The sequence below is a fragment of the Ixodes scapularis genome, unplaced genomic scaffold (assembly GCF_016920785.2).
Source record: "Ixodes scapularis isolate PalLabHiFi unplaced genomic scaffold, ASM1692078v2 PGA_scaffold4__175_contigs__length_147842914, whole genome shotgun sequence".
Taxonomy (NCBI): Eukaryota; Metazoa; Arthropoda; class Arachnida; order Ixodida; family Ixodidae; genus Ixodes; species Ixodes scapularis.
Genome location: NW_024609879.1, coordinates 84,560,269 through 84,587,637, shown reverse-complemented (window position 1 = coordinate 84,587,637; position 27,369 = coordinate 84,560,269). Strand labels below are relative to the sequence as shown.

General features: G+C 46.0%; 1 protein-coding gene and 2 long non-coding RNA genes across 4 annotated transcripts; all 3 read left to right on the top strand.

Moving 5' to 3' along the window:
* The first annotated feature begins 3,094 nt into the window (after positions 1-3,094).
* LOC115330320 lies at positions 3,095-5,682 on the top strand. 2 transcript variants are annotated; one of them, XR_005716418.1, is made up of 4 exons: positions 3,095-3,115; positions 3,183-3,270; positions 4,636-4,711; positions 5,645-5,682. It is a non-coding gene; the product is annotated as an uncharacterized LOC115330320 (long non-coding RNA). The 2 variants fall into 2 exon arrangements; XR_005716417.1 differs by lacking the exon at positions 3,095-3,115 and having other exon boundaries at positions 3,146-3,270.
* A 6,580-nt stretch (positions 5,683-12,262) lies between these two features.
* On the top strand, positions 12,263-17,651 carry LOC120844518. Its single transcript, XM_040216329.2, has 2 exons — positions 12,263-14,042; positions 17,519-17,651. The coding sequence occupies exons 1-2, from the start codon at positions 13,448-13,450 to the stop codon at positions 17,632-17,634; spliced, it is 711 nt and encodes a 236-aa protein (XP_040072263.1). The 5' UTR covers positions 12,263-13,447; the 3' UTR covers positions 17,635-17,651.
* Positions 17,652-25,533: 7,882 nt separating this feature from the next.
* Positions 25,534-27,031, top strand: LOC120844520. Its single transcript, XR_005716419.1, has 3 exons — positions 25,534-25,581; positions 26,114-26,164; positions 26,968-27,031. It is a non-coding gene; the product is annotated as an uncharacterized LOC120844520 (long non-coding RNA).
* The last annotated feature ends 338 nt before the right edge of the window (positions 27,032-27,369 follow it).

The window sequence follows — 27,369 nt, the reverse complement described above, 5'->3', positions numbered from 1 at the left end:
GTGGTGGTCTTGGGAAATTGATGAATTCAGGTTTCCCCCCCCCCCCCCCCCTGCCCCGGTGGTGTACTCTTTCTACACACGACCAAACCACGGAATCATCCAGAATTCTAAATCAGGGGGTGTTGTAATTATTCGGGGGGTGGGGGGGGGGGGGGGGGGGGGCTGTTGGGAGGGGGTGGCCTTAGGTCTAGATGCATTGGTCAAGAAATTCTGAGGGGTGTCGCCCCCAACCTGGAGATAAATAAGGGGGTGTTAGAAGGGGCTGGCTTTAGGTTTATATATATTGCTTAAGACATCCTGGGGGGGGGGGGGGGGGGGGGGGGTGTCACACCCCACCTGGAGATAATTATGGGAGTCGGGCGTACAAATCACTGCAGCTAACTCGTCCTTTGCAGCTGCTCCTAACTATTCGCAGCCGAAATATCTAAATGAATCATGTTGAAAGCTGTACTGTCAAGAAAGAGAGCCATTGATTTATGATTATAGGGACGAACTTGGAAAGAGAGGGCTGCAGACCTGAGGATGTTGAGGGCCCCAATGCTATTACTGCGCCACCTTCGAAAGACGGGGTCACACATTACGCATCCTACGAATTATGTTTGCAGACAAATAGTAATTTGAGGCACCGCAGCATCCCTGCTTTTTGATGTCGCACGGCAACCAATGAAAGGAGCAGCCTGGCACGCGGCTTATGAAACACAGATGCGTCAATGAGTCGCGTTCGATCGATGTCGGCAGACTGTTTTTTGCCTTTTGTATAAGCAGTCTGGCACCGGCCTGACTTGGGCATAATATGATAGCTTACAAAAGTAAGTGGTGTGTGCCTGGAGCTGGGCTAGTTGGCTAAACATGCTTCTGAAAGTTTCCAGCTGAACGTAGAAAAAAAGGAGCGAGGGAGAAAAAAAAACAAAAAAACAGACACACAGCTTTTCAGATCCAGTTACAAAAGTATTCGCAATTGTTAAGCGTCAACAAGTATTTCTCATATTTGAGGATGCATTTATTACCAGTATTACTATAGGTAAAGATTACATAAACGGCTTTTAAATAACAACGTGAAACCATGTATGCACTTTGTGCTGTACTTCTAGCTCCCATCAAGAATCACAGACCAAGGGAAATTGCCAAGGGCTTTGAGACAGGGCGGAATTTTCCTCATTGTGTGGGGAACGTTGACGGAAAGCACGGACATATCTTGCCGATTCTCGAAGCCTGTACTATAACTACAAGGTGCTGTTTATGGGTCTACAAATTTACTTTAACACATATCATGTTTTGGAAGAGTGCATGAAGTGACGTAACATTCGGCTTTTCAGGGTAACCTACTCTGTAGTGCTGATGGCCGTCGTGGACAGCAAGTCGAGGTTTATGGCCACAGACGCTGGAGCGTATGGCCACCAAAGTGATGGTGGCGTCTTCAAGGCACCAAGGATAGGACAGTACCTCAGTCAAGCTGCCTTGAATTGTCCACCACCAAATCTGCTGCCATCTTCCCATGTTATCGCCGCGTCCGTCTTCGTTGGAGACGAGGCATTTCAACTGAGGTCGGACTTTCTGAGGCCCTGTCCTGGTTGATACCTCAGCGATTATCTAAAAATATTCAACTATCGACTGTGTAGAGCGAGGTAACCTTTAGAATTGTTGCACTTGCATTATAATAACAAAAATCACAGTGTTGTCTTTGTCCCATTTCCAGAAGGTGCGTCCAGAACGCATTCGAAATTTTGGCTACTAGATTTTGCATCTTCCGCAGGCCAATCGACCTCCTCCCAGACCACGCCACTGGAGTCGTCCGCGCAGCTTGTGTACTGCACAACTACCTACAAGACGACAAGTTGCACATGCTAAATGCCAATGCTGATTGAAGTCGACCACTTCGGCAACATCGTTGATGGCCAGTGGCGCAAGGAGGTCTCTCAACAGACAAACGCGTTGCTCCACCTACCGAGGCTGAGATCGCGGCACGTCGACCAATCTGTCCGAAAATGCAACATAGTGGCCACCGCAGTGAGAGACCTGTACCGCAGGTACTTGGTAAAGGAAGCTGCAGTGTCATGGCAAAGGAACCGCGCTGGACTGAAATCCTAAGTAGTGTCAGCGGTATGGTGACAAATCACGAAGTTTTCAAGTGTTTGTGTGTGAGGATCGTCTGACCTATTTCCGGTGGAACAGGGAGCTGAGGCCACCATTACAACAATATTCTGCCGCTGCGAGTTCGCTACTTTTGAACGGGCGCTCTGGTGAGAGACGGCTTCCGTGTGAGGCCCACTAGGACTTTGAACAGAGAAAGTGAAACATTTGTATTGTACCAAGACCGGTGCTACTGGAGGGGGATGAAATTAGGGACTCTCCCTGTTCATGTACGCTATTAATGTGCTTAACTAGGGGTGGACGTAATTTATACTCTGCCGCCCGTGGAGGAGTGACACAGTCCTCTGAGATCCTTGGTTGGATAAGTGGGACGAGTGTTTTCAGTGCACGTTCTGCAAGATCCTGAGCTGAGGCGCAGTCCTTAAAGGGAAGCCGGAACACTTCTTTAAAAAAAAAAAAGAGATAGAGCTTGATTCTAGCGTAGTTTTATCCCGTTGATATGAATATCGCGTTCGTTTTCCCCGAAGATGTAACTTAAAGGGATACGGAATCGAAACTTGAAATATAGAGAAAACATCAAGAAATGAGTTCAATATGATCAGCTAAGCCTGTAATGAATAATCGCACGGTCGTATTTTGAGCAGATGGCTATATTTTATGCTCTAAATGCCGCGATTTTGGCGAGCGCTTCAAAATCAGCCATGGAGGAGCGCGATGCATCTCGGGAGATCCGGCAGACGTCTTGACGTCATCATGCCTCGGACGACCAAGCGTACCGTAGTGACGAGTTTTGCCACTTGGAGGCGTCAACGCGTTACAATCTCGCTTTGTCGAAGTACCCAAGGGCTGTAGATATCGCGGGGCCAGCAGAGGCAGCAGAGGCGCGGAGGGGCGGAGGTGTCAGAGCTGCTTCAACTGCCTTGAGTGTGCGATGGCGTGTCTACATGACGAGAGTGGTGGCAGCGTCAGTGGGTACGATGACATTAGCGAAGACGAAGACATCAACAGATCGCTAGTGGCTATGGTGGGGGAAAAGCGATTCGGCTCAGAGCCATATCTGTACGATCCTTCGGCATCGTCGTCCGCAACAGACGAGGAGTCGTCCGACTCTCCGGAAACGCCAGGCTGGCCAGGCAGCCCACATCCACCAGCAGCCCGGCGCGTCGGCACGGCGAATTGGTGAGCCTAGGGTGCCTTCATGTGCGCTTTGCTTAGGGTGGAGACATCTGGCCATTTTGTCTCACACTTTTATTTTTACTTTTTGTTCAGAAGCGCGTGAAAGAACGTGTCCTTGCACGCGCTCGTGGCGCTGACTGTGCTCCGGCGACGTTTTGTTTTCGTCGATTTCTTTGTATTTTACCCGTGAGCGCGTGCTGTCGGCATCGGGTACTACAAAGGGTGGCATCACCCTAAACAGAAGGACATTGAGGCACACTAGGTGAGCCTAGTCACAGAAGAGTCCGCGAATGCATTCGCGCGCGCACGTGTAATAAAGCAGCGAGACGATTTAATGACAGCGCGCTAGCCGCGCTGTCATGAATGATGAAAGTACGCTGTCTAAACCAGGTCGTTGTATTAGCGTGTAACTTCTGTTGGTAAGCTTGCGAAACGTGGTTTTGTCGAAGGAGCGCTCGCGTTAACAAAGATCAGTAGCTAAAGTACGCTTGCAACGGCGGCTATCCAAAAGTGTACGTACGCACGAACACGGCAATGAATGTGCCGCGAAACGCTTTTATAGAAGGACTGAAAGATGTATAAAAACGCAAGTTTCGAACCAAAAAGCGCGTGTGGCCTTCGAAAGAGCTTTCCCCGCGCGTGGGCGGGATCGTGCAGGCAACATCTTTAGCGAAATAATTTGTTGGCCTAGTTGGGTAAACATCACAAAAATAAAAAAGCGCGAAAGACAAGGAGAAGTGGAAGACTAGACAGGACAAACCCTTGTCCTGTGTAGTCTTCCACTTGTCCTCGTATTTCGCGTTTTTTATTTTCGTGATGTAGCAACACAATCTGCCCGGGTGCTCCACCGCAAGTGCGTACGTAACCAGTGCTACCATGCTACAAGCCCGAGGTGGTTTTGCACGACGTTTCCCCTTCGCGCGTGCGCAGCGGTCCCGCTCAAAGCATCGCGCTCGCTCTGGTAGCATCTTCGCTCACACTTATCGCTGAAGACTGCCTGCCGTAGTGCAGCAACAGTGCTTCACACTGTAGCCGAGACATTGCGTCAGTGCAATATGTCATGTAGTAACGGTACACGGCGGTACGATGCTCATCGAGATCGAACAGGAGAGGGATGGACAGAGCCCAGCATCCCCAGCTGGTTCTGCGATTTCATGTTCCGTTCAACATGCTCGGCTACTAATCTTCCCTGAAGGAATGTAATCTACTGTGAGTGCTTGCCAACCAAAGATGTAAAGAACACACGTTGTGAAGGTTGTGCGAATTTAGTACTTTTTCACGAACATATTTGTACATACCACACACTTTGTAGGTCTCGAGAATATTAAGGGTGAATAAATAGAAAAACAAATCTCTTTGTACTAACAGGTGCTCCTGTGGCAGCGTCTGCAGACCAATGCAGACAGTCGAGGAGTCGGTGTGCTGCAGGGAGTTGCACAATGTGGTGCGTATGTGCAGTGACCAGGGGGTGCCTTGTGTAACAAAGCACCCCTTGTTCGAGCTGTATTGCCTAAACACCGACATCTTGGACCTAGAGTACCTCAAGCCCCGGTACTTCTGCCCTCTTGATGCAGGAGACAGGGGCCCACAAGAGTATGTATATTGTAATTCTAGCAGAAGTCATGATGTAAGCAAGATGATTTTCTCACTTGATACTGCCTCTCCTTCAGAAATCAACATTCCATGATTCCAGTTTTCTTATGCTCCATTTTTTTCTGGATTTGTAAGATAAAAGGATAAACCACCACAGAAGAGTTCTGTAACTTGTATTGCCTGCACTGTACTCGGCATCACCTGTTTTGTGCTGCATTGTCGAGGCAAATGTAGCTTCCACCGTGCTTCAGCTACACACTGCTGCAAAAGCACATGGCTTTGTGTTTATTCTCAATCAAATGCTATCGCACAACTAGCTTTGACAGTTAAAGCACTATCGCAGCTACTCTATCTTTTGCAACATGGCAGAAAATAGTTGTCACCAAATAAAACGCATGTGTAAACATGCACAATCTATGAAGAGTTTACTACTCAATAAAATTTGCTTTCAAGCTCGTCCATCGCTGTATTCATAGCATTTCAGATAATACAGATAGCAACTGGTACATATACAGGTCATCATTGCAGCATGGTTGGGTGCGATATCTCAAGGAAAAAATAACAAAATTGCGTAACGAGAAGTAAATTTTTATAAATGCCAATGACTGATTGACCTCGGTGATGACAAGTAATAAAAAATACAAAGGTATGCTTCTTCCTGCATTATCGATATTGCTCCCATGTAACTAGATATTGAGAAAATTTTTGTAAATTGCAGTTAGGTTCTATTATATTCTCTTGAACTGGCAACTGACTGGTACTTCATGCAATCATCTCATTTTAGGAGGCACCGCTACACTGCCTACCGGCAATTCACTTGGTAGGTTCACCATAAGCTGGGGCGCGGTAACCGGGTGCCACTGCCCAGCTGCGCCGTGCAACGAATTCGACGAGAGTTCCCATCCACCGATGGAAGTTATGTCGGTTTCAAGAAATAAAAGGTATCTGCCATATGAAGAACTCCTTTACATCATGCTATAACTGATGTGGCTAGACAAAAACGGCCTGGAATCAACACACATTTATTATACAACACAAAACCAGAACAGGGTGATGCAGGTCGAATATACAAGACGGTCCGTTTCCGTATTGTACTGAAAAATATACTTCTTGCAACACGTCTTGACCTTTCTCACTGAGTCTGGTTCTGCTGCAAGTCCTCCCATTAACTCTGTTCAAGTGCGCTTCCCATGTCTGTTACCAACAAATACTTGATCACCAATTGTTGCAGAAAATTTTACTAATTTTCACGTTTTGCTCAGTCAGGAACAGAAAGGCACCTGGAAACACATTTGTACTAACTTCATGGAACGATTCACAGCAAAACTCAACTTTCTAAAAAAAAAAATCATCACATGTGATAAGACCTCGATTTTCTAGTACAGTCTGGATACCGGACAACTTATGCACTGGAATACTCCCATGTCACCGATAAGAAAAATGGCAATGCAGAATCTGCAGAAAAGGTAAAGGAAAAAATGACATCTCTGCTAGAGGGGTTGGCACATGGTAACCTGCAGCACTATTCTCAACAGGCGGAAAGTTGCATGTAACATTGTAATGATAGGGGGGGGGGGGCATGTTAAAGAGGGTGTTAGTGAAATTGGAAGCTAATAAATCATGCTTTTGTCACCAGTCAATATTTAATATCCACAACTGGTAAAACTACCAGATGAGAAAGGTTTTCATGTAACAATATACCTTCTCGATTGCCGGGAGCAGAAAGGCCTTCTGAATAATAAAGAAGGTCTTGTAGCAGAAACAGGCGATGTCCATGCTACTGAGCATCCGCAGGGCCTTCTTGATGCTGCAGCCCGTGAAGAGGATTGCAGCAGCCACCAGGATGTTGCCAACTGGCTTCCGCCTGATGACAGGTTGGCTGCACCACGTCTCTGTATGGCCGCTCCGACAGAGCGTAGACACCTGAAGGCTTGAGCCCTGGACGGTCTTGTCGATGTGAGTGTTAGGGGCAGCACAGGAGCGACACGTCTCCAGTAGCTGGTCCAGGCATGACTCGAAGACGATGAACTTCCGCTCATGCACCAAAGACGGAGCTTCCTTCTCGGGGCTATGTTGCAAAAACAAACATCATCTCAACAAGTGGCTCAGTCAAGAATGAAGATGCGGTCAGTTATTGCTCAAGAGCATACAAACCTAGCAAAGCTGTCCTCTGACAGACAGTAGCTGGAATCCGCTTCTGCTCTTGGTGGACACAGATCTGAGAGATCCAGATCAGTGTCGAGCGCATCGTCTCCGTGAGACGGTGAAGAACACCAGACCATCGTCCCCGAAACATCCGTCTGCACGAACCGGGTCCTTGACGGCGGTTTGATGCATGCCTGGGCAACTGGTGAACAGTGTGGAGCTCTAGAAACATGCCTTTACACAATAAAATGCACATATTTGAATTTAATATTGGATTGGCGGCTACTTGGAACACTTCAGAAATTGTGCCAAAGCTTCTAATAAAGAAACTCTCATGACATCCCATGAATTCTAGAAGTACATCTCTAGAATTGCTCAAGTAATATCTTCATGTATAAGTCAACAGGTATCTTGGCTTCCGCCAATCTATATAACTTTCATGGTAAATATTTTTTGATATGCATTTAAAAATCATCTGGCTTAGACATTCCATCAAAAGCAGTAAGTGTGTGACAACACTTGATGGAGTGTTTAACAAACAGCACTTTCTATCTGAAGTTTGTGAAAAAAATAAACTCGGTAAATTGTGACCGTCGCACTGAGGCGTCACATGACACCATGTTGTCATATGACAATGATGTCACGTGGCCTTCTGACATCATGCAATGCCATAAACACAAACATAAGGTTCCCATGTAAAGTAATCTCCTTTAAGGCATTCTCATACCAACCAAAACAAGTTCCACCATATGACCCCACCTTTATTTTTGTAGATGCCCGTCGTCTGTGTCAGTGCACACCGTGTCTTGCAACACGCTGCTGCTGATGCCAAAGACGGCCTTGTGCTAGTTGCCGCACTGGAGTTCCCTAAAGAGAAAAGAAAGAAGGAACTATAAAATCACCTGGGAACCGTTGATACCATCAAAGTATTGTATGGGTGTTCACGGTGGCATCAAGGCACGCAATTTGGGCACATGTTCAAACAGTTGTTCTAGGACAGATAATGCAATATGGCAGAGGTTCAGTTAGTGGCCCATACATACCGGAGGGCACTGGGGCTCCTGATGTAGTCCTCATCCCGAAAATGCTCGCTGCATAGACGATCACTTTTCGAGGGAACCCACGTTGGAAAGGACGGGCGAGCGAGACGACTCCACAGGTAACAGAGCTTCTCGTCCTTCGGAAACGTGTGTGCCGACGTCTCACAACGAACAACACTGTTCCCACAACCCTCTGCCGCACAATATTTCGGCATCCCGTCGTAAAGTCGCCGAAAAACCTCGCAGAAAAATGATGTGTGTTAAACTTCACGACAAAGACACGCGCACCAAACCTGAGAACAACCGAAGCACGCGTTTGCACGTCGCGCGAGAGCTGAAACCAAGGTGGCTCACTTCGTTTTGGCTCTTTCCACCAAGACGCCTCGGTATTGCGTTCAGGCCTAGGCAATCTATACCAGTGAGCGGACATACCGCTGCGGCGCTGCTTTCAGAGGCATGTTGTCGTCACGACATTCCATTGAAGCTTCATAACCAACTACCAGGTGGTTTTTGATTATCGTTTAATTCACTTTAAAATATGTTTTCTTGCGTTTTCTAGCGCAATATTTATGTTTCTGTGGTTGTGCTGCTACCTGCGTCGTGTTGAAACAAAGAAATGAGCTCCAGAATTTGGTTTCCGTACCCCTTTAACGCGAGAAAACACGAAAAACACCCGACTCGTCGTGGCGTCATAAGATGGCCTTTCGGCCGCAAAGCTCGTGTCACTCGAGGGCCGCGCATGCAATCCCTAGCTTGCCAGGTGTATTCCCCCGTACTGGCACAAGTGTTAACATCTTTTTCTGCCCTTCTTAAAAAAAAAAAAAAAAAAATAGCAAGAGTACGCGTGCATAGCCGTGGTGAACGCTGCTGGATGGAAGATTCCGAGAACTCCTTTTATGGCGACACGCTCCTGGAAAGAGGGCCTTCGGTGGTACTCTGAAAATGATTTTCTGCAACCTCCATGCCCCAAATTATAAAAGAAATAATTTCGATGTTCGAGATCCTGGAGGTGAAATGAAGGCGACTTAAGTGTGTTTCCTCAAATACAAAACTGCTTCAGCTTCCTTTTAACTTGGTGTGTGAGAGTTATTTTAGTAGTCTCCGGAAGTATGTGCATTTAGGTGGCTCAGGTAGATCCGCAACGTGCTGGAGGTAGTGTAGTGTTGAGAGGGAGTGTGTTTGTACACGCCGAAGAAGCGTAGCATCTGCCCTATCTGCAGTGTGGAGTGGGCTGTAGGGGGTTATGTGGTTACGACGAAACTATAACAGAAGGCACGGCGAGTTTCCTTCTCGTCGTGCCTTGCGTTGTAGCTTCCGGGTCACGTAGGGGTCGATTTCCTCTGGCCATTGACAAGGGGTACTCGGATCGTCGGTGGCGTGCGTAGATGAGTGGGCGGCCTTGCAACACCGGCGCACAATGCAAATATTTGCCTTTTGGCGCCGTTGCACCCCATGACTCCAGCAACGTGTTATGTTCCTCTTTATTCATATTTGATGTCTGCCAAAAAGGTGAGCCTGTACTTGATTTTTTTTTTCTTTTGTAATTCCATCTTTTTTGTCTTTTGTTAGTTGTTATCTTTCAACATTTAAAGCCAGCAATAAAAAATTGATTTCTGAATCACCCCTGCCTCATGTCATCTCTCTAGTTCATTTCCACCCCGGACCTGTTGCCTGCAAATCAGTCAATCTTTTTGTAGAAAATGGGTTGTGGTCTTTGCCCCTTTTACGGACAAACTGGCGGACACTTTTTGTGGCAAGTATAGCCCAAAGTAGATCGACAGAGTCCTGGCTGATTCCCCATAGGGTAAAGTGCTATTTTACTGTTTTCGTTGGACCTACGCTGCCCAATCGGGTCTTTACAAAACACAGAATTCGTTTTATCGGCCGACTTTTATGAAATAACGACACGCTGGACGTGCAAAACACATTCTGTACTTCCTCAGTGCAGGTCAGCATGAACAAGCTAACGTAAATGTTAAGCGTTTTTTTTTTTAATTCAAAACAATATTAGCGATTGCGAACATGACAAAAACACTGAAGATAAAGGAAACGACATAAGTAAAAAAAACAGGTTTTCAGATGCAAAAAAAAAAGCCAAAACAATCATGTTGGTGAAATAATCGCGAACTATGCACAAAACCAAATTGTCACAGGATTTCTATGACAAATGTCACGCGTGGCACGTGTGACATTTGCGTAGGGGACTCATTGATTAGTAGAAAGACCCTTTCTCGAAATCTGTTTGGGGATCTGACACGAAGGTTTGTCCAGAAACTGAGAATCGCTGATCGGCACTTTGTAATTAAAGCCATTTTACACGCGTGTCGCTCGCGTAGCACGCGTCCAGCGCGTTTACATATCAATTAGTTATTTTCACTATACGTAAAAATGTGAAGCTCGATTTTTATCAAATGGCTTTAATAACAAGGTTCTGTTCAGCGTTTCTCAGTTTCTAGACAGACCTTCGCGTCATCTGCAAAAAGATTTGAAGAAAGGGTCTTTCTTCTATGCCACGAGTCCCTTACGCAAAGTGATCGAACAGAAGCGTCAATTGTTATCGCCTGCAATTTTACAAAGGAAGCAACCACAACCCTCTCGTGGTACGCAAACGCCAGTTCGTTTTAATGCCGTACTGAAGCTTACATCCCCCGGCGAAAAATATTCACATGGAAGAAGCACACCCGCCGCCCCACCCCCGCAGCGAATTTTGAAGACGACGACGTAGGTGACGCATTTTTCGTATTTTTGATTCCCACGTTGCTATGACCACCGTGACGTCTTTCACGAGCCGCGTTTGATTGGCTGTCCGTCCCCTTCGCAAGAGCGGCCGTTCGCAAGGAAAGTTTGGCAAAATACGGAGTTGCGAATTAGTCGAATTCGCACCGCAACTGCGTTGTGCCGCAAGAACGGCGTCGCAATTGCGAAATCGCAGGCAAATTCGCACCATGTGAATCAGGCATGACACGGGCCGGCCCTTTTACCAACAATGACAGTTGGGTTGACTTCTGGAGTCTTCACCGGAAGACTCGCTGCACTTGCCAACAGGCATACCGGCGTATGGGACTAGTCCCATGCTGTCGCTGTAGCGCAACATATCTCATTGAATCAGCGTTGCCAGATTGGAAAGATGCTTCGGCACCAAATTCTCGCCGAAATTTCACCAGATTTCACCAGCACTAAAATATCGCGTCTATTACGTATTTCCAATTCCTTCAGCTTTTTTACGCATGCACTCGCAAAGGGTAGCTTTCAGGAGGTTCATTGATATAAGGCATCGCAGCACAATAAAAAAGGAAGAAAGCAGACATGCGGCGCATCATCAGCATTGTTACTTTTTAATATACCATGTTTATGAGATGTTGGTTCTGGGTAGTCCTTAGACGGAAAATTCAAATTAATGAAGGCCACCGACACGTCAGAAAGACCACATAATATTGCACTTCAAGACACTCGCAGTCTAAATTAAGCATACATTATCTGCTCAGCAGTAAGAAAAAGAAACGCATAAGAACGAAGTCGAAATACAACACCATGATAAAGTTCAGTTCATTACAGGTTTTGAAGTCAAGCTTCAAGAAAAAAACTGATAAGCATGACATCTAGTCACATAACACTTCACACAAAGTCCAGTCACACTGGCACGGACAATCTCTTGACACATAAAGCACATCCATCGCTGATATCCATAAGAATATGGAACATAAATAAATAGGTTACATAAATACACTAACAAAACGCTAACAAAACGGTGTAAAATTGATTAATGCAAGTGACAAGCTATTTCTCAAGATTTTTCACCAGTTTTTGCCAGATATTGTCTGGTGTAGCCATTCCGGTACATCAACACCAGTAGCCCCCCCAATTTCACCAGATTTTCCAAATCTGGTGCCGGATTTCACCATCTGGCAACGCTGCATTGAATTTCGCTCAGCTGTGATGCGGCGATGAGAGGCGCCGATTCAGAAAATACGTCGGTGACATCAGCGCAGTAGAACCTACCGGCGCACCCCAACTCGACGCCGCTAACGCTCCCATTCTCCTACTGCCGAGAGAACTTCCGGTTCCGGAAACCGCGTACGTCACGGCTTGTTTCGCGGTCAGTTGGAGAGAAAGAAAAAGTCGATATTTCATTATTTTTTGTGTAGAAGTTAATAAACCGAGACGAAAACGGATGCCTGTTCGGCATTCAGTGAACACTGACGGTTTAATGTAAAAGTTATCTGGAAAAAGTAAAAAGGTCATTTCATGGTCCCTTTAATCATAAATTCATTACAGCACAAAGAATATCGATAAGTGTTAATCTTTTGTATAAACTGCTATTTAACGTCCATGAAATTCAAAATCTATTTTCCTGCAAGAAAGCATTTTTTTTTCTGTGCTAAGTGCCTTTGCGATTCCCTTGTGTTTTTCGTCACTCCTGTAAGCTTAAGCTTGAGTTAAACTTTCCCAATTTTAACTTTAATAAATTGTCTCGCCCCCATATCCCTCTCTCTCTCTCTTTCTCAAACACCTCCGTTTTTACCTTTTTTTAAGTAGTAACGAAGTTTGTAATAAGTAAAAGAAGTTCCAAAAATATACGCAACAAAGCCGTCGGCATGGTTTTGGTTCGATAATGTACCGTAGGGATCAGATCTTTGCTCTTGTTTGCGGCGGTGTTGTTTGTTGCGCACGCCTTGTCCTTCTCGCTGTTCGGCTGGAGGGGGCGTAAACCTTTCATTTCCAAAGCCGATGATGGACAGCTTCCTAATCGATTCCGGTTAAGAATAGCACTAAACCCTTTCGCTGCTCTTTCGTATAGCGTAGGGAAAAAATCATCGGTACGTGGGATGTATGGGCAAATCAAGTGACTTAGAGAAAGATAGAAAAAAAAAGTGGTTTCGGAGAAATTGGCAGCCTTAAAAACAACCTATTTAATAAAGGTGCTACGGCTCTTCATCGCGTTTCCAACGAGTAGCACGTTTCTATACGTCCGTGCCTGCTCGATCACCAACTAAGACGGAGTTTCTACTAGACTAGTCAAGCCCCGTTCCTACGTAGGCGGAGTATAGAGGGAGAGGGGAGTGTTAGCGCACAGGCTTACCCTTCTTTACGCTATTGGTCGTGCGCGCTGTGACGTCAGACAGCTGCGCTCCGTTCTTGACCGTCTTTCCCTTGGGTCTAGCCGCGTTGCAACCAACAGCAGCACGAGCAAGCAAAGTCCGGGGAGGGTTGCCACATGACGTTGTCTGTTTAAAATCCACGTCCCTCGCGAGATTTGAGATATGGTTATGTTGAGTAAGGACCTCTAAGAAGCTCCGGCTCACCGTGACCTTTTAACCTTGCTCTTCAGCTCGATCACGCGGGTCTGTACCCTCTGCGCTCAGTGTGAACACATCTGACCCGACGCTTTGCGTCTGTGCAATATGCTGAGACGTTTTCTAAGAATGACACGACTGGCCGGCTGCTGCTTCGTGGAGGGCCTCTTCGCATCCCCCGAAGCCACCCCCAAACTCACGGCGAGACGGCTGTCTCCGTACCTCCTGTACTTCTTGTTTGGCCTGGGCGTCAGCTGGTACCACTCCTTCAAGTCCGTCCTCAGGAACGGCTCCAAGGCGACCCTGGACGGCGACATCTACGTCGCCCTGTCCGCCAGTTTCTTCCTGGCGACGAACGCGACGGCCATCAGCATGGTGCTCCACGCCCCGAAGCTCGTCGAGCTCATCCACATGTGCGACGCGTTTGAGCTCAAGAGGCCGCTGCGTCAGCGGAGGAAGCTGAACCACCTCTGCACGTGGATCGTCCTGCTGCTGTGCGCGTTCACGCTGCATCAGAACGCCTTCCGGCTTCAGCGCCTGGTCACGACGGCCACTGCCCTGCACTTCGTGCGCCGTCTCTTCACGCTGCTCGGAGTTCTCTTCCAGCTCGCATGGACCCACATTTCGCCGGCCGGAGTGTTCCTGATGTCCCGTGTGCTGAACGCGTACGCTGAGGAGGCTCATGCTGCGCTCGAACTGATCGGTGAGTGACGGAACCTTAAGAGTTAGCCTTAATGTATTTTAGTTCATGATGTGTAAAGGGCATGAAACGTACGCATATTTTTAATCAATGTACGCGCCGCACTGGAACCAGAGGCAATCACACATTAATATAGCAATTTGGGCTAGTTGCTTCATGATCACGTACGTATAACGCCATGAAAAAATGCAGGGACAATAAAGTAGACAGACAAGGGCGCACTCACAGCTAACCTTTATTTGAAAAAAAAACTGTGGTTATGTACACACTACAGTCATCGCCCTTGTGACCCGTCATTTAGTGACAGGAGGTTTTTTGCTAGGTACCCAGATAACGTTTCTAAAGAGCTAGTACTTAAAGCTTTCGAAATTAAAGCAAAGGACGAGAAGTGTATAAGTGAAACATCACTATCTTTATCTTTTTTGTTACGAAGGTTACACCGGAATTTGCCATGACGCTTTGCTCTGCCACAGTGTGTCACAAAAAAAAAAAATGAAATTAGTTTTTCTTTTTTTTTTTTTTTATTACAAAATTATACTAGGCATTGCCGAACGCTCATTTCCGCCCAAAGGTAACGCTAGAGGTCACAACCAGATGACAAAGTTTCAGCCCGATTCGGTACCTTATTCAAAAATTGTAAGTGATTTTCTGAAAATTTCAATGGGAAAATGGAGCCCATTTTTGCCCGTTTTTGGATTCTGGTGTCATAGAGCCCCATGTATTAGAAAACTCCGTCGGTCGCAATTTTCCCATTGAAATTTTCAGAAAATCATTTATAACTTTTGATTAAGTTATCGGATCGGGCTAAAACTTTGGCATGTGGTTGTGACCTCTAGCGCTACCCTTGGGCGGAGAATGAGCGTTCGGCGATGCCTAGTTTATTTTTGCGGTAAAAAAAACCTGTAAATTATTTTTTGCGACACCCCATATATATATTAGTGTTTTCTTTTTTGTTTTGTTTTAAAACCAAGTTAGTTGCGAGTGCGCCCTTGTCTGTGTACTTTCTTGTCCTTATTTTTTGCGCTTGTTCACGTGAGCAACCACACACACTCCGTAGGTAACACCGAAAGAAATCTTGACGAGGTGCTTTTTGCAGGACCTGTCCACGAGCGTAAATTCCAGTACATTAATGCCCTACTTCTTGTAGATTACAACAAGAAACGGGGCATTAACAGAGAAGCAAGAACAAGCCTGCCTTGCTTCTCTATGACTAGCCAAACGCTTTCTCTTTCTTCCGGCGTCTCATTGGCACGGCGAACACGCTGATCCTCAGTGCGCCTTTTTGTTCAGCGATGACCTCCGACGCCGACCGGAGCACTTCCAGCGAGCGTCGGATTTATTTCATGGAGCGGAGACAACTGCGACACGCGCGCGTATTCACCAGTAAAATTGCGCAGCATCCAAGGATTAGAAGTACTAGGAGGGGGCACGTTGCAGTATTGGTGAAGCCTAGTCATAAAAAGTTTAAACGATTTTGTGCCCAGCGTGACCGCAGATCTCTCTGGCGATTGGTGCGCGTGACATGTCACGTGTGAGATGAACGGTTGATTGTAGAAGGACTCCTTGCAGGGTTGCGCGCGCTCCGTCCGGTAGGTTTTATCAGATCGAAGTCTAGACTATGGTGTATTCTAGTACCCCATAGCAAGACGAAGGCTAGCTACGGTCACGTGATGTGGTCACGTTGGCATGGTAAGTGCGGAGAGTAAGGAGGAAAATGAGAAAGAAACGAGGCGTCAAGGGAGCATGGCTTGTGGAGGCTACGCGGCCGACGTCATGCCCTCTCCTACCCTTCTAATATCCGTGCTGATGACCCACACGCAAAGGGACCCCCGACCCGCGCATGCTCGCGACGAGGAAAAGAGCAGAGGAGGCCAAATCGTTTTGTCACGAATGAACATTTTCCGGTGGGTCTGTCGAAAGAAACTCTGTCGTACTTAAAACACTGGTCAGGTAGCTCAAATCGCGGTCCGCAGTAGTGGGTTCGGTCCTGTGCACCCATCCCTAGCTTCATCTCGGTATCCGAATCTTATTCTTGGGCGAAGTGCAGAGTTGGCCAAATTACTCATTTATTGCAATTAAATTACATTACTAATTACTTTTTTCTGGAAATGACTGCAATGTATTTAAATTGCATTACAAATTACCACTACACCGAATAATGAATTACAGTTAAAATAACGCATAAATGTAATGAATTTACTTTCAAATTTCTGTTTCATATATTTTGAAGGAGAAGCTAAACAACAAGAACGAACGCACTCTGCTCAGCATTTGCAAAGTAACAATTGTCAACCCCACACCAAGACAGTGGGAAAAAACCAAAGACTGATAAGGCGAACCAACATGACCTCCCAAACCGAACCGACTGACCTTGGGTCTGTCTGTGTTGTAAGTTCACGTTTTTCCGAAATACCTACGCGCACGCTGTCGATCCCCGGATGTGTCTGGGTCCGGATTGTCTTGCTATTGATTATTCATCTGCGCTGTGTCTTCTTTGGGTGAATTTCGGGGCAAGATAATCTTCAAGGGGAGAAAAGCCATGTTTGGGGAAGCCTATTGTTGGTCCCAGCTGCACAGACCCAGCAGGACTTCTGGGGTACGACCCTCTAGACCAGGGGTGGCCAAACCTGGGCTCTCGAGCCGCATGCGGCTTTTTGCTGGTCCAAGTGCGGCTCGCGGATCGCTCGTAAGGGGACCCCCCCCCCCCCTCCCCTTTTCGCCCCTTTCCGCGTTTCCCCACATTTCAGAATAAAGCACACTGCAGCTTGTAGTTTGACAGCCTTGTGCTCCCATACGTACAGTTGTACAGCCTTGTGCCCCCATACGTACCGTCAGACTCTGAACAAAAGTTAAATTTGCCCTCCACCCTCCCCCCCCCCCCCCCCCCCCGCGGCTCTTAGAAGTTCCGTGGTTTTGTTTGCGGCTCTTAGGCCAGGCCAGCCTGGCCACCCCTGCTCTAGACTGACCTAGTGTGCCTTCGAGCAACGCGCACATAAAGGCACACGTCCGCGACCGTCACACGAACCAGCGGCCACAAACGAAAACCCCATTTGTTCTTTGCTTTGCGTTATTTTTTAAAGAAGGCTTATTTTTTTGCAAATGCAAGAACCGTATTAATTTTTGTTAATTTCCGGGCAAATAAAAAAAAAAACACGCGTGAAATATGCAAAAAGTAATTATGATTTTAATTATAATTACCGCCACTAGGGTAATTCATTACATTACTAAATCACCTTCATCAAAACGTAATGAGATACATTACAAAGTACTCTCAAAAGTAATTTCATTACAGCCACCTCTGGCAAAGTAAGGGAAAAGAGTTGACTTTCGTTGTCCGAAACGTTGAGCGTTAAAAGAGAAACGCTCTAAGTACGGTCCGCACGCTCCATCAGCCCTGTCTCCTCATAGTGAGTGGCGGAAGAAGGAGAGTCCCCTTGCGGCTCAAGTTCCTGAGCGACACCAAGGACGACCTGCGTCAGCTGCGCAGGATCGTGGAGGCCACCAACGACGTGTTCCACAAGGGCTTGCTCGCGGAGTTCGCCAAGGCCGGGGTTTGCCTGTGCTGCGCCATCTTCTACCTGATGTCCAGGAATAACCCCGTCACGGTGGCTGTTCACCACGCCCTCTTCGTCACCTTCATCGCCCTGAACCTGGCCTTGACCACCTGGAGCGCCGACGGAGTCGTCAACCAGGTGTATAGCTTGGTGCAGGTTTGCTCTTGCCGCAGCGGCTTTCCAAACACCCGTGCCGCTTCACCTGGTCACGTGCTCGATTCCCGTCTGGTGTCCTCATACTTTTGAATAGGCCCTATGGATTTACGTAGTAAATTATACATTAAACTATAATAAATTATATTATTTGTGCAACGCTGGAACATAACAAATGAACGTGTCGGTTTTCTTCGTGGAATTCGGCTGATGAAACATATTAGGTTCTAAAGTGTAAAAATCATGGCACACAAGATAAAATGGGTTCCGCTACTCTTTTCGGTAACCTTGCAACGTACTTGTTACATGTTTCAAAATGATAACGAATAACATGCTTGCGTTTCTTATTTCGAGTGGTAACGTACTTCCGTTACCTCATCTTCCTTCTACTTCTTCCCAAAACTTTAAAAAAAGAAAATTAAACTTTAATTTTTTTTTAGGCGTTTAGACATGAATTCTTGTACTTAGATGCCAGATACGTTCAATATCAAAACCGTAATTATGTTAAGTTTGTGCATATACATAAGGTTTTTTTCAAATATGCCGTTTATGCATATCTTTAACCTCAAAACAGTAGAATGTTTTCGTTCATAACTAAAAGTAACGTGCATTACTTCTTGTCGGAAATGGTAACGCGTTCAGTTTATTTTGACGTAACATAAATCGGTAACGCGTTCTTTTTGGTAGCGCGTTCCTTTTGTTACCAAGTAACGACTAACATATTTCAGTAACAACAGCGAGTGCGCTGTTATTTCTGAATGGGAAGAATTTATCATAAAGTAACACCAGAGATGGTGATGCGAAAAAATTCAGAAACTTTTAAGTCGAAAAAAAAGAGAACATGTAGGAGATTGAGACGTTCGCCTGCTGTTGTCTTTTCGTTCGACTTAACTTTCTTCATTTTTTCCGCGCCAGTCTCACGTATTACGTTAAAATAAACGTATTATTCTGTTTTTTTTTAACACTTGCAACACTGTTGTCGGAACGGGGCAAAAACAAAACCGAAAAACAACAATTTTTTTTTTACGAAAATAATTATCCCGGCAGAAGGGGAACAAAGGGGGAAACAAGGAGTGAAATGGAAAAATGTTCTTATCGGTTTTTTGGTTAAGGGGAATGTTCAGGCACTTCAGTATCTTCTGGCACTCAGAGGGACCAGAAGACGCCTTTGAATTGTTTATTAAGAAAAAAAGATAAGGTGAGGCTATGGTGCCTGGAACGCGTCCCCGACTGGTGTGTTTACCGCGGCCAAAAAAGTGGTCCCTCGATTTCCGCCTGATGACGTCATAAAAGCGTCATGCTGACGCCGGTCGCGACCCTGGCGGCGTCCCAACAGCTGTGGTGTATGTAGCAGATGCCTGTTCTGCTGCACGTCGCTTTTTACTGTGACAGTTCACGGAAGCTCGAGCAGCCGGAGTTGGGACGCCTGGGATGCCTAAAGGGACGCCGCGACGACAGCGACACTCGCGTTCGCTCGAGCTTTTCGCCAGCATTTCTACGGTCAACCGCCAGGATCGTGACAGGCAACAGCATGACACTCGCGTCATTTGTTGCCACATCGGGACCACTTTTGATGTATGGGCGAGATAGGACGCTAAACACACCAGTCGAAGACGCGATTCAGGCACCATAGTGAGGCTGGCGCACACCCTCATCTGGCAAGTGAGCTAGGCTCACCTGGACTGCGGTAAAAGAAACACATCCCACCGTGACCTGGACGTACCATGCTTGCTCAAAATGTTAGAAAAAGGAGTCACGCCTTCCAAAAACCACGAATGTATTGACATTCTGGAAAGACCGAAAAGAACACTAATCGGAACTGTGCACTTTCGCGCAATTAGCCCCTTGTGTACCATTCACACAGGTCATCGTGGAGCGGGCCTTATTGGCGCTCAAGTTTATTTTATCAGAGCAGTTCAATGCCTGAAGTCGTTTTTTTTTTTTCTCGCATCTTTTTTTTTTTTTTTTTTGCGTTTTTCTTTTTTTTTTTGGGGGGGGGGGGGGGGGTTGCATTAAGAGTTTGTTTGGTAGAGCTTTTGAATAACCTACTTTTTTTAATAAAAATGAACGTTTCGTTTTCTTTTTAATTTTTGTGTCTAGATTTTTTATTATTATTATTTTTTTTTTTTTTTTTTGCACACAAACACAAGCTGTCGCGGGCAAATGATTTTTTTTCGTTCCAAAACAAAACCGGAACGAACCTCTTTTTTTTTGTGAACAAACCTGAAATTAGAACGACAAACCTTCCGTTTTGACACCCTGGCAGTAATTAAACTGCCTAATATGCGCCGATACAATTCACGATTCGAGGCTTTACTTTACTTTGCGTTGGTGTTCGAAACTGTTCTATCCTCTTCTTTCAGGTAGAAAAAATAAAACAGAGCGTCAGAATGCACCTTGAGAGTGGAGCTGTGCCTCGGAATGGAAGAAAAGAGGTGAGCACTGAATCGCTGATTATAATCCTTCGACGCCCGTAGTAGTTTCAGAAACAATTGCAAGCTTAGTCAATCGATGTACTTTGTTTCTTTTCGACTATTATAAACTTGCGGTAAACATACATGGTTATTTTTATGCTTGGTTGTTGTTGTGTTGTTATTTTAGTTGATGTATGTTGTTGTTGTTGTTTTTGTTGTTGCTGGTAGTTGTGCTGCTCTTGTTGTTGTTGTTGTTGTCGTCGTCGTCATGGTTGTTGTTGTTGTTGCTGTTGGTGTTATTTTAATGTTGTTTTTATTGTTGTTGGTGGTGGTGTTGTCAATGTTGTTGCTGTTGTTATGGTTGTTGCACTTTACTACGATAAAGATGGCTCGACAGCCTGGAGGAGAAAAATTAAGGAAGTAACTAACTAAAACAAATTATATTCTTCGCTCAATACCAGCAGAGCGTGCAAAGTCCCAAAGAGGTAGTGGCCTCTGTTTTGCTCGGGTACGACACTTCGGATTGATCCAGTTCTTGTAATCACGTAAACTGGGGTTAATAAAAATAAATCAAATTATGCCCTCTCGTCGGGAAGATTTGCACACTCCCACAGTATAGGTCGGACTGCTACAAGAGGGACGCCTGCAGGGCATGCAGAACAGGTCAGTCACCGCTGGCTTGTAAGCTTCAGCTGACTGCATTGGTTCGCAGCCTAGGGCTGGTGTATGGAGATGGGCGTACTGCCTGGGTCATCAGTGGCAGGTGGGCGCCCTCTCTTTGGGGTGTAGACTCTTTATCGGGCCAGGACGTCTGCAGTGAGGGCGGCACCGGTGCATGCTTTATGGACGAGCACTTGAGTATACCTCTTGGTAAGGGTGAAGGGTTTGCTGGGTTCTGCTCCCTGAGATCCAAGTGATCTGCCATCTTGGATGCTGCCTTCTGCTCCCGGTGGTCGGGGTCGATTAGTGCGAGAGGGACCGAGATGTACGGGCATGAGCGGACATCCGACCATTCACTCGCACGTGCATGTGCGGCTTCGTTGCCCGAGCCACCCGCGTGCCCCGGTAACCAATCCACCCGTAACTCAAGATTGTGGGAGTAGAGCTGCTCAGCGCATAGGACTCCTTAATTGCCAAAGTTTCAGCCCGATCCGATACCTTATTCAAAAGTTATAAGTGATTTTCTGAAAGGTTCAATGGGAAAATGGCGGCCGACGGAGTTTTTGAATACACGGCGCTCCATGGGCATCAGAAACCGAAAACTCGCAAAAATGGGCTCCATTTTGCCATTGAAATGTCTAAAACTACAGTTTGGAGGTTTCATAATTATGCTTGCGCAGGCTCGCAGCTCGTTGTCGTCGTTTGACAACAGTGAAACAAAATTTCCTAAGGAACCGGAAGTAATCAAACGCTCGTAGAAGGTATGTCGGCAAAAAATGGATGTTGCTAGAACGGAAATATTCAACAATCGGTGTTTCTTTTATGTTTTCGGTTTTAACCAAGTTTGCTTTTTTTTCCATCGGCGGATGTTTATCGGCGTTTTTCGGTTAAAACCGGAAAATCTACGGTCTACATATAGGATAACACTCATCACTCTTAGAAAAAAGGGGACTAAAAGGAGGTAACAGATCACTTGTGCCACCCTCCTCCCGGCCAGGGGGAAGCGCTCCGCTTGTTACCTCCTCAGGCGCAGCAGACTAAGAATGCGGTGCTACGAAGTGATGTTCGCCGCGTAGGGGCACCGACGAGGTAAGTATTACTATGGTGCCTGGAGCGCGTCTCCGACTGGTGTGTTCAGCGTCCTATCCCGCTTATACATCAAAAGTGGTCCCAAAGTGCACCAACAAATGACGTCACAGAAGCTGGAGTGTCACGCTGTAGCCTGTCGCGATCCTGGCGGCTGGTCGTAGAAATGCTGGCGAAAAGCACAGGCGAACATAAGTGTCACTGTCGTCACGGCGTCCCAGGCGTCCCATCTTCCTGCTGCTGTAGCTCCCGTGGACTGTCGAAGTGAAGAGCAACCTGCAGCAGAACAGGCGTCTGCCACATTCACCACAGCTGCTGAGACACCACCAGGGTCGCGACCGGCGACAGCATGACACTTCTATGACGTAATCAGGCGGAAATCGAAGTACCACTGTTTAGACGCGGTAAACACACCTGTCGGAGACGGGTTCCAGGCACCATAGTATTACTGGTATTACCTCCCAGAGGGTGCACCTGTTTGGGCGCTGCCATAGAGTTATTATAATGTACGCTAGAGGTTCAACTGGCGCTAGTGTCTATGCGACTTCCGTGACGCAGATTGAAGCAGACAGCAACCAGTCTACTTTTCCAGCCTTCCCGTGTATTCCTATGGGAAAGCGCGCGTGCATTTTGTCTCTTCGCCGGAAAATAACACGGAACACTTTGGTTATTTGGGTCGTACCGAATAGTAGGTATCTTGATTAACACTGTAAAAGTGTAATTGCTTTAGGTAGCGCATTTTTCTTCATCAGTGACCGATGTTTAACTTCGCTACATTTCAGTCCCAAACGTGTGTTCCGCAGCAGGTGTGTAGAAACAAGCGACGATTCGAAGCAAAATTACAATCGAAAGGAATGTAGAGTGTGTTCAAGGCTCGCCAGCAATCCGATGACGCTTATATATTGATAATATGCCAGTCCTGTCACTATATAAAAATGACCCCGTCGTGCATGAGCGGATAAAAACATTTAAAACGTAGAGAATAAAGTCCGTGGGCTATAAAAGTTGTCTCTTCGTATTGCTTTCTCTGCCGGGCAGCTTTTATCGGGCACTTGTTCTCAAAGATTTCGAGCGTGCGAGTGATATTTTGAACGTAGAACAAGCAGCTTCGCTCAGAGCAGAAAGAATAAAACGGTACTTACTTATTTAAAATAGGAATAGATTACGTGGCCTTCGATTAATTTTGATCGTATATGCACGTGTAGTTACTGATCCAGTGTTACTGCGTAGTTCTTGCCGTCTTTCTTAATTTCCAGATGTTCTTCGTTCGTTTGGCACGTATATCCCCCACGCTGAAAAGCGCCGAAGTCGTGTTCGCGCTAACAGTGTCCGACAGTGCACATAAATACACATACGAAGCTGTTTTAGCACCGTCTTTAATGCGATGAATTTGAAAGAAAAACACCGTAACTGACCGATTCTTTCGTCGGCCTGACTGAGAAATTTTCCAAGCTACCTAGTACGTACGAATTATTCGGGATATTTGCTCTTATGATCGAGCGCAGAGAGAAAATGCACTCACTTTTTCCCATAGAAATGCATTACCGGAAGTCAATTTTCGACTGGTTGCTGTCTGCTTCAATTTGCGTCAGCACACTAGCGCCACTTGAACCTCTAGCGTACATTATAATAACTCTATGGGCGCTGCCAAAGCCTGGGCGCTGCGAATGGGTGTGGAAAGGCGCAAACAAGTTCGCTAATTGCTCTCCTCGTATGGCACGCTATTCTTCGCGCATGCGTGGGAGAGTTCCTGCCCGGTGCCGAACGCGTTCCCCGCCGACGCCACCGACACAAACTCTAAAAAAAGTATGTGCGTCTACTTTCACGCACAACACTCGGACAGCCAATCACTGCAACTTACAGAGGCAGCTTAGCGAATAACAATGCCGAAACATATGTTTAGACCGAAAAACGCAGTCTGAGTTGTGACATTAAGCAATGCAAAACGCCACGCTTGCATTGCATAATGTCACAACTCAGACTGCTTTTTTTTGGTCTAAACATATGTTTCGGCATTGTCATTCGCTGAGCTGCCTCCGTAAGTTGCGGTGATTGGCTCTCCGAGTGTTGTGCGGGGAAAGCAGACTCACGGGCTTTTTTTAGAGTGCAACGGTCTTTCTTCTCGAACGTTCGACGGAGGCGTCCCATTGCAAGAACGTTCTTTATTGTTCTGTTTGGCTCAGTCTCTTCTTACGAAGTCACCGAGAGCGCTGCATTGACTTCAGTCGAAAATCCAAGTCGTGTGCACCGTATGCAGGTAAGGAAATGTTCTGCGCGGGCGGCAGTTGGCGTCGGTTATGACTGCTCCGGGAAGGCGACCCCCGTCTTCCTTAGACAAAGGGTTGGCGGACATGTTTGCACGTTTGAAGGCGCCGAGCGTTCGATAAAATTAGTGTGTGGCGCGAACGCAGACACGGTTTAGACCATCGAAGTTCATAAAGAGCAAGAACAGGAATGACCGTCGCTTACACTAGCGCATATTTAGAGGGTTGACATACGCTAACCAGTGGCGTAGCCAGGAGCCTTTTCCAGTGTGTGTGTGTGCGGGTGGAGGAAGGGGGGGAGCGGGCGGCCCGGCGAACCTGGAGCCGGGCGACAAGACGCGTTTTGAATCGGGGATCGCCTACGTTTAAAGCGCCGTTCACACACATACAACCGAGTAAGACCGAGAGAGACCAGACCAGTTTTTAAGCCTCTTGCGAAGTCTTAGGACCAGATGCGATGCTGCGGAGCTAGTCCTAAGACATCGTAAGAGTCTTAAAAACCGGTCTGGTCTCTCTCGGTCTTACTAGGGGAGGAAGTGGCCGAGTGGGTAACGCGTCTCAGCTCGGAGCGTGCACGAGCGAAAGCTTGCGCTGGGAACCTCCTGGGTTCGGTCCCCGCCACCCCCGGCCGTTTCGAGCTGGATGAGTTTCGTATCGGCACGTGTTCGTGTGATCACTACTGCGTGATGCACGTTAAAAACCCCAGGTTAGCGGTTGTACCGCACTGGCCAAATTTCTCATCAACAGCTAAGAGACCGATACAAAAGCAAACCAATTTTTTTTTCTCGGTCTTACTCGGTTGTAAGTTTTTGAACGGCGCTTAAGGCGTGAGGGGGTAGAAGGCTTTCTGTTTTTAGAGCCGTTGGTTTGTCGCGTCGGGCGTTAAATTGACGATCTGATCAAATATTTGAAAATCTCATAAGGTGGTGGTTGTCTTCCCGGCGCGATTAATTCTCAACGTCGTTGATATTTGTAAAAGTCAGTGTTAAACACTAATTTTTTTCATCAACGTTTTTTTTTTTTTTTTTTTTTAATTTAACGAGGTTTAATAAATAGTTTGGTGAAATGTCACGTTACCTTAAAATACCGAATATAAATGTCGGACCTAATTATTCGTGCGCTTCACAAACATTAATAGTAGTATGTTACTGAATAAGCTCATGAAGTTGTTACCGGCACCGAGACCAGCAATTATATTGTCGTGGCATTTTCTTTGCGTGTGATCAGGCTTTTTTAAAAGTTTGATCATTCAGCAGGCGAGTGAGATATGGCTCAAGTTTGCATTAGTTGAAGTTGATTGAATATATTTCTTTCGCCCTGCGGCAACGTTGTAGGGTGATCTCGCCGAGGGTACCGGATGTCTGCTACTTTGGACTCATCTCGTGACAGTTCTTAGCACTGTTTACTGCAGGTAACCGTAGTCCAATATTTTATTTTGATTTTCTTACCATCTGTGCACTTCAAATGGGGCTCTTGATTTTTATGTTTATTTTGTGTGTGCTGTTTATTCATTTCCGAGCGAAAATTGAGGGTATACTTCGAGTAAATAAATTAGAGTAAGACACACAAGGCGCTTGAGTGTGTCTTTTTCGGTGTTCTTTTATTTTGTGTTTTCGTCCTTGTGTGCTGTTCTTCTCATGTCTAAATAAAACATACATTCAATTATAATCTGGCGAATTACTTCGGCAAAAAAATTTACATATTTGCCGAAGTTCGACTTTCGACAGTCAGAAATTATTCGTGCGCTTCGCAAACATCAATAGTATAGTATATTACTGAATAAGGTCATTAAGTTATTGGCGGCGGAGAGACTTGGCACTTTTTTTTTGCGTGTGATGAGGCATTTTTAAAAGTCATCATTCAGTAGGCGAGTGAGATGGCTCAAGTTTGCATTATTTGAAGTTGACTGAATATATTTCTTTCCTCCTGCGTCAACGTTGTAGGGTGAATTCGTCGAAGGTACTGGATGCCCGCTACCTTGGACGCAACTGCAGGTAAGCGTAGTCAAATATATTATTTTGATGTTCTTGTTCGCCTTTGGGCACTTGAAAGAGGTTCTTGATTTTTATATTTTCTTTATGTGTTGGTGTTCGTTCATTTTCCAGAAAAAATTGAGGGTATACTTCGAGTAAATAAATTAGAGTAAGACACACAAGGCGCTGGAGTGTGTATTTTCGGCGTGTTCTTGTTCTGTGTTTTCGTCCTTGTGTGCTGTTCTTCTCACGTCTAAATAAAACATACATTAAATTTTAATCTGGCAGAGCACTTCGGGAGAAATAATTGCATATTTGCCGAAGTTCGGCAGTTAGGGTTGGCGGTCATGTGGGTCTGCTGTGGTGCTGAGTAGCGAATGTGGTGTAGCACTCTGTGGTGTACGTTCTTCCTCTGTCCTTGTTTTAAAGCGCACTCATGTTTTTTTTCACGTACAATACACACTTGCCCAACAATCAGCACTTGTATATACTAACCTGCTACAGTAGTTGTACCCCTTTGACTAAGAATTGTTAGTCACCTAAGTAAATCGGGGTGACAAATTTAAACATGACCGGTGAATACAAAGTGCTTACTAATCTACGATTACCACCCGCCATGTGATAATTTTAGTCAGTGGTGGTTAGCCAACAGTTAAACTGGTCACGCCAAGCAAGTACGGTTGATGCTTTATAATGCTGGAATCAGCGGCCCATGAAATGCTCCAAATGCGTTTTAGAAAAATCTAATATTCACAGTTTCTTTAAATTGGGGATGATGTGTTTCAACTTCATATCACATGATTTCCACATTTTTTTGGTTACAGGCAGGCAGTGAAATGTACCCGGTGGCCTGTCAGCTCAAGCCTAATTAATCCTGAAGCGCCCAGCTATGTGGCAGTGGAGGGGACCTCGAAGCCGCGTCGCCTGCAGAGGCAGTCCTGGTTGCATTCTGCCTTTACTTCATCTCTACGAGTGCCATCACCAGTTCAGGCGCAGATTCATTGCACTAGAGTACTTAATTGATCTGAAACACTCAAATGTGGAGTCACGTGCAACACATTGCTTTCAAACGTAAAAGAAATGCCAAAAAGTATTTTCTTTTTTAATGCAGGTTTAGGAATTTCTTTGTCATTTTTTTTTTCCAATTAACCATCCTGACATAAGGCAGGATGGTTGATTCTGAGAGTTACAAAAGGTCAATGATATTGCTTTATAGTTCCATTTTT

Coding starts and splice junctions, on each gene's coding strand:
- LOC120844518 (XM_040216329.2), top strand. CDS start 13,448: ATGCTGAGACGTTTTCTAAGAATGACACGACTGGCCGGCTGCTGCTTC. Junction 14,043..17,518: donor TGCTGCGCTCGAACTGATCG/GTGAGTGACGGA, acceptor GACCTGCGTCAG/CTGCGCAGGATCGTGGAGGC.